This window comes from Mugil cephalus, chromosome 13 (assembly GCF_022458985.1).
Source record: "Mugil cephalus isolate CIBA_MC_2020 chromosome 13, CIBA_Mcephalus_1.1, whole genome shotgun sequence".
Classification (NCBI taxonomy): Eukaryota; Metazoa; Chordata; class Actinopteri; order Mugiliformes; family Mugilidae; genus Mugil; species Mugil cephalus.
In genome coordinates, this window is record NC_061782.1 from 7,250,390 (window position 1) to 7,257,428 (window position 7,039).

Sequence of the window (7,039 nt, forward strand, 5' to 3'; positions counted from 1 at the left end):
ATCAGTTCGGTGGCGTGCCTTCTTTGCATTACCTCACTGTTTACCTGCCCCAGTGCTGAGACTAGATCACCATTACACTCCCACCTATTTATATCTGCCTGGACATTGACAAGCGTGTTCTACTGCAGACTGTTTTAGAAAGTGTGTGTGAAGAAAAGTGGGTGTGAGAGTAGAGTCAGTAATCTGTTATTTTTAACTTTCTGGTCTGGTGTTCACATGCTGCCTGTTAAAGTGCCTTATACTGTGTTTTTGTGTTATATTCTACTTTTAAGATTTTAAATTGTTAGACTTTATTGTGGACAGAAAAGAAGGAGGAATTTATATTGATGTACCTTCATTGTTTAGATGTAATTGCTAATGAGATTATGACAAAAGTAAAAGTTACTTTAAAAATCATTTCCGTTGACCATGCTGAAATAATTTATTTGTATTTGAATTTAAAGCCGTCAGTTAAGACTCTTTTCTAGCAGATGTGGTGTGGTTATCCTGATTAGGTGTTGCCCGTGTGTTCAGTGTCAGTCAGAGCACAGTCTGTGTAATCAGATCCCACATGACATCTGCACCGCTTCTCTCTGACTCCACACCTATTGACGCCGCGGCACTGCACTCATCTTCACATCCTGTAAAATATCACGAGCAAGGCGTGCACCTGCACACCAGCTGACCGCCTTGTCCCTTTCAATGCAACCTCTAGAGGTTTCATTTGCTCATCCATTCTTGCCAAGTTAAATTATGCAGTTGCAGTGAAGTTGCTGCAAAAAAAAAGAAAAGAAAAAAAGAAAAAGAAATAACCCCGTAACTTTATTTTATTACAAACCTATCGGAATAGACGAGATCCTCTTTCTTTTTACAAAAGACTTACAAAAGAAAATGACAGACGCGCTGAACACGCAACAAAAGAGACAGCGAGTATACAACGAGGCCCCTGACCTCGCTCTATTGTGAGGAGTGGTTCTGCCAGAGATGAGCCAGCTCTACAACTGCAGAGGTCAGCAAGCACACAAGGTCAAGCCGACATGGTCCCGCCGTGCTCAACATCAAAGACAAGTCCAGGCCTGTCATGAGCGGGGATGAAAACAACAGGACTAATCCCCGCGGCCGCTTGCCGTCGCTGTTAAGGAGAGGACAGAGGTCAGCTGGATGTACAAATCCTAATAAGCTGTTTCAATTGTTGCAACGTTGTGAATTTTAAAATCCTATCTTTGACGCGCGAGTCTTCGGCCTTTGAACCTGCCTTGTGTTTAATTGTGTCTTTGGTGAACACTTTTATTTAGCAGGAGAGCGAGAATCTTCCAAAAATAAATGATTCATGAGTCTTAAAAATAATGGTCTCCACGGCAATTGGGTCTGCAGGGAACACAACTTCAAAGGGAAACTTGATGAAATGCTGCGAATGTTTGTCGTCCCTATAAGCTTCTTACGTAGGAACTTTAAGGTCACCGCGGCTGCCTGATGGGAGAACACATTATTGCGGCTGACCACGGTGCAGGCGAGTGGTGTTTGGAAGGCGGGCCACTCGACCGCTTACCTTCACGAGCGCCCTTTTCCTCACCCCGTCTCTGAAAGAATTTTAATGGAAAGATACCAAGGCAGATTTTAGAAATGAGATTATTTGGCAACTCCGTGCAGCTGCCCACTGTCTAAGCTTCTCATGACAGCTCAGAAATGAGGAGCCTCTTATCATCTGTCATTCCTTCTAAATCCAGTGTGCCCCCCCCCCCCCCCCCCCCCCACACCCCAGCCATGTGCGCCAACTGTTTTAAAACCACACGTCTCCTTACAGAAACCTGAACTTCCACCGCCATCATCTTAATGTCTGTTTGCTGTAGGAGTGCGACTGCATGCTTCGAGTTGTTTGCTTTCATTAGCGTGAATGCGACTGATAAGTGTCACCCTCTAATTAAACATGACAGTCTGGTCTGATTGTTGGAGCTGCAACTTATTAAGCCAACAGCTGGGCAGAATCAGGAAACCAGATAAGGAGCCGTGAGCGGTATCTATGCTAAAGTGGTCGGCCTCGGTGGGACGTTTCGTGAGGATTAAGCCTGACAGATAAATAGGCGCCAGAAGAAGAGAGACATGAGGAAAACTTGGTTGCTTTTAATAGCAATGGTAATGTAGGATGCATAAAAAAAAAAGAAGCCACGCAAACGTTTCCAGTTTACATTAAATATCAGTTTATTCTAATAAGATAAACATGGATAGCTGGAATTGTTGGGCAAAATAAGGAACAATTATAAACAATAATTTTCAGAAATCAGAAAAGAAGTATTGGTTTCATTTGTCAGGTACAGATGCAGCATCTTACTATGAGAGACGTTAATTACAACAATATAAGTATTTAAAAAAAAAAAATTAAGTGTGATAATCGTGTTATACATGCTTTTATACAGTGCAACATTTTGTACAGTTTCAGGTCTTAACATTTATTTTGGTTTCAACAAAACTCCCTAAAGCAGGACAGATTGAATTCAGGCCGTCCTGGGCTATGAGTCTGAAAAGAATTTCCCACAGCTCTCTGTGTTTTTCTTGTTTTATTTATTTTTTTTTGTGAAGAATTCTCACTGTGCCTGGGGGAACGTTTCTACACCAGGGTCATGACCTTCAGGGAGGCAGGCTGGAACCGACGGATTTTCTTCTTCAGGGCTCGGGAAGCTTTGATGCGGCAGGCTGGAGGCTCGGGGCGGGGTGGGAGCGGTTTCAGGGGCTGTCCAGCGGCGGTGGGCCCCAGTGCTGCATCGGCCCACACCAGACCTCCCTCCTCCTCATAGATGTCCACCTGGTCCCCCTCGTCCATGGACAGGCTGCTGTCAGAGTCAGAGTGGGACTGGGAGCTCTGGCTCGACTCGCTATCTCCAAAGCGGTTGGTGGTGTTGTCGCTCATCTCCCCCTCGCTGCTTTCAGCAATGGTGGAGTGAAACAGTGAGGCGCATTCGGCTGAATACTCAGACTCACATCTGGGTGGGTAGTGGCTGGATGCGTGGAAGGGTGCTGCGGGGTATCTGGCGTTCAGATTGTGGAGGAAAGAATTCGTGGACATTGAGGACTGGAAGGGTCGTGCAGGTCCCATCCACTGGCCTGCCCTGGCACTCATGCTGCGCACCATCTGCATGCTCCCTGGTGCTTGAGCGTGGAGCTCTTTTGACCTCTGACGCTGAGCACACGAGGCCTGGAACATGTCCACATCGGATGTCCATTTGGCAGTAATCTGCTTCCTCTTCCTCTGCTCTACAGGCTGCTCGTACTCCAAGCACTGCAGTCGGTGGCTTTTGCTGGACTTACCCACAGCAGGGATGAGATGTGGCTTAGGGTGGAGCTTTTGGGTGCGCATGGCTCCTGGACCACAGAGACTGGAGTCTGAGCCCGAACGCTGTCTGTGCTCCTCTGTGTGGCAGGTGGTGGCCTTCTGGGTCATTTTTCCTTTCCCTGATCTTCTCTGCTCCACCTTTGTTCCACCACCGGTCTCTCGGGTCTTTTCGCCAGAGGAGTAGCCATGTTGTTGTCTTGCTCGTGGCTTCTCGCTGCTTTTTCTTTTCAGTTTCACAGCTTTGGTTTTACGGTCTGCCTGTCTAACCTTCACCCTCTGAGATCCGGCAGGGACAAATTTGGCATGGACGAACTCAGGCGAAGCCGAGTGACCGCTCTGGACCTCAAAGCCTCGACTTTCATCTGTGCTGGAGCTGTGGGCCGTCACTGGTCTTTGCCTGTGACCCTTCCTCTCTTGTGGCCTTGACTCTTGATAATCTACGCCTCTCTTCTCAATGTGGCTCCGTGCCAAACTAGAATATTCTCCTTGGGTTTTATCGGCCTTCTTCAGGGATGAATAGGTGACCTCATCAGAGCTGTACTCCTTAGTGGCAGTAGGATAGGAGTATCTATATGAACCCTCTGGTGCTCTCACAGACTGTTTGTGGTTTGGGTTATCAGCTGTTTCTTGGCTGGAGTATGTCAAGCGGTGTCCACTATCTGTTGGGATGATGTTGGTGGTCTTGGGTGGAGGAGGCTGCAGCACAGATATCTCCCTCTGAGACACTCCAGGAAACACAGTTACAGCCTCACTGGGCTTCCTGTGATAGCCACCGCGTGCCTCCAGAGTCTCCGTGCCTGTCTCAGTCTGGATTTTGCTGAAGCTGCGCTCGAGGACCTTGCCGATGTAACCATAGGTCTTTGTCTCATAACCCATTTGAGTCCTCTGGAGGGTGTCATAACTGTTTACTGGGGCTCCTTGGCCCTCCAGTAGTCCAGATGAGTCAGCTTCGCCCCCTTGGTAAAAGATCGGGCTCTGGAGAGCCACGGCATGGAGGGGGCTGGGGTAGTGGTACACTTCAATCCCGCTGCGAGACTCCAAATTGCGCTGGAACTTGGGATCCACTGCGGAGGTCTTCAGGTTGGGGCACATTAGAGGTTTCTTCGCATCCACAGATTTGTAGTAGTTCAGTCCTTGAGCCATCATTCTGTCAAGATCACCTGATGAACATAAAAACAGTCATCCACTTTTCAAAACACTCACCAACTGAAAAATTACATGTCATTAAACAACAGAATACACGTTGAGCTGCTCAGTAACAACAGTTTTTCGTGCAAAGCTCCCATTAATGGAGGAGAGGCGGTTTTAAAGGAGAGATTGAGAGTTGTGATTACCTGTTGATACAGGTCTAGGTCGTGCCTGTTCACTACATGTAGTGCTTGCGCGAATCCGGCTACTGCCCAGATGGAGGCCTGTGGCACGAGCAGGGTTAGGCTGGGTGGTGCTCTCATCAGCAGAACGCCGGCGGCATACTTCAACTTGTGGTGGAGGGCTAATGTGGCAATTAGCAGAGCTCATGGGACTGAGGAGGAGGCTTGTCTGGGAAGAAGACAGACACTCACTGTACACGGAGGTGCAGGAGTTGGACAGGGAGCAAGAGCCGCCATCGCTGAGCTCATAGAAACCTGTGGAAAGCGGGAACAATTGCACATCAGTGGTGTTTTTCTCAGTGTATAAACATCATGTGCGGTACTTTGGGTGTATGCTGGAATACTTGCCACAAAGCAAACAACCAGTGTGTGCATACACACCTGAGCTCGGTCGGCTGTCACTCTCCAGCTGCTCTGTGGAGGCCTTGCTCACATCCAGCTTCAGCTCGCTGATTTGTTGGTCCAGCTGCTGCAAATGAGTCTTGAGGCCTACATCCTGTTTCCGAAGACGAGACTGTAAAACAGGAAACACATGCAATCTTAGTTGAGTCCCCCCCAAAATATGAGTGGCGTAACGTCCACCAAAGGAGGACGCCCAAGTCTTACTAAATTTCATCAGAAAGTCAAACTACATGCTAGCAATGCTCTAATTTCAACCAGATGATACCTATTATTGAGATAAAAGAAGCCCTAATGTACAGCCATCAGAAAAACAAAAGCGACTCAGCTGTGGCTGATGATTAACCCCAGCAGGACATGGGGGAGCATGGAAGAAGCAGTGGTGGGTAACTCATTTCTCCCCCACAGGGAGGGTCTGGCCATTGTGTAAACTACTACAGGAGGAAAGCTTGGGGGGTTGGGATGAAGGACTGCATGCTTTGCAGCTAGAACAGGGGAGTACTGTTACAGTGGTCCTTAAAATGAAATCAGAGGGTCATTGCTTGAATGCGCCATTTCATTAAAGTCAAATTCTCTCATGAGATCATGTGAGATCGACTGCTTTCTGTTTATGATAAAAATAAATGATGTACAGCTGTTTTTTGTTTATTTATTTATTTTGTACTGACCTAAAATTAAACGTATATTCTAGTTTTACACATATGCTATGATGTATCCCTCAATGCATTAAACCCAGTTCCACTGTAAATCAAGCACAGTGCCTTAATCTACTGCACTTCTACTAAATGATTATAACAGCAGCATGCATGGAAAAAGCTTGTCATGGAAAACAGAGCCAGCTGTCTCCAACACTCAGCCAGCTCTCGGCAACGAGACTCTCACTGATTCTCATCAACAGCAGATCCACATTTTTTTTCGTAATTTCCTGGCATTAGTGGTTAATGATTGTGGTTAGCCCCCCTGCAGTCCACATGCACGGAGTACGCGCACGCACAAACAACCAGGAGTCCTCCGGGTCCTGCAGCGAACCTTGATTTATGACACCTATCCCACTTCCTACCCCCAGCTGAGAGCATAAAAGTGTGTCTGGTAATAATTGAAGGCGGAATGCACATGAGCATCAGCTGACTGGAAGATTCAAACGGTTTATTCCAAGAACAAATGTTCTCATTTGTCCTTGTGCCTTCATCTCCTCATTGAGTCTGATCATAATAAATAAAATCTGCATTTAAATAACAAATATCCTGGCGAGGGGAAACAGTTGCATAGACATGGTGTCATTAAGACATATATTTGAAATATGCTTTATGGCTTTGGATTGAAATAACTTCATACCAGCTGTTGCTTCAGGGCGGTCAGGGTCGCCTCCAGCCGCTGTTCCTCAGCCCCGATCCCCTTTGCAGCCTCCGGGTCTGCGTGGACGGAGGTGACCGGTTCCTCTCGGTCGACCCTCAGCGCCCAGCTCACCATCTCGCTCTGTCTGTCCTTGAGCAGATGCAGCTCCTGCAGCCCGGCCAGAGCAGCCTGCAGCCTCTCCCCGACCCTGTTGCGGTCCACCGCGGCCGCAGCGCTCATCGTCCCCGCGCAAGAGCCCTTCCTGTTCAGCATGCTGAAGGCATATCCAGAAACAAAACGACGTGTAAAAAAAAAAAGAAAAGGAAAACGTCCTCCTCACAGGGTAACCGCTTCGCTCGCCTTGCTTCGTCTGTTGTTGTCCTGTTTGCTTTTTAAACTACCTGTTAGAATAAATTTTGGGAGCAGAGTAGAGACTAAGCTCCTCCCACGGACCAAACGGCCCTCCTCCCCATTGGCTGAAAACTGAGACCCAACGAACATCTGGTATTAATCCTTCCCATTCAAGTCCTCGCCGACTGAAGCTGCCCAGGCATGCGCTAAATTCATCTGCATAATACCACATGGCATGATGAGCAGCATATTATTATGCTATTTTCTTCATTCTTTT

At 47.5% G+C, this 7,039-nt stretch overlaps 1 protein-coding gene across 1 annotated transcript; it reads right to left on the reverse strand.

The window, feature by feature from the left end:
* Positions 1 to 2,153: 2,153 nt before the first annotated feature.
* On the reverse strand, positions 2,154 to 6,818 carry dact2 (dishevelled-binding antagonist of beta-catenin 2). Its single transcript, XM_047604105.1, has 4 exons — positions 6,412 to 6,818; positions 5,059 to 5,191; positions 4,642 to 4,932; positions 2,154 to 4,467 (listed from the first exon to the last, which is right to left on the reverse strand). The coding sequence occupies exons 1-4, from the start codon at positions 6,682 to 6,684 to the stop codon at positions 2,585 to 2,587; spliced, it is 2,580 nt and encodes an 859-aa protein (XP_047460061.1). The 5' UTR covers positions 6,685 to 6,818; the 3' UTR covers positions 2,154 to 2,584.
* Positions 6,819 to 7,039: the final 221 nt, after the last annotated feature.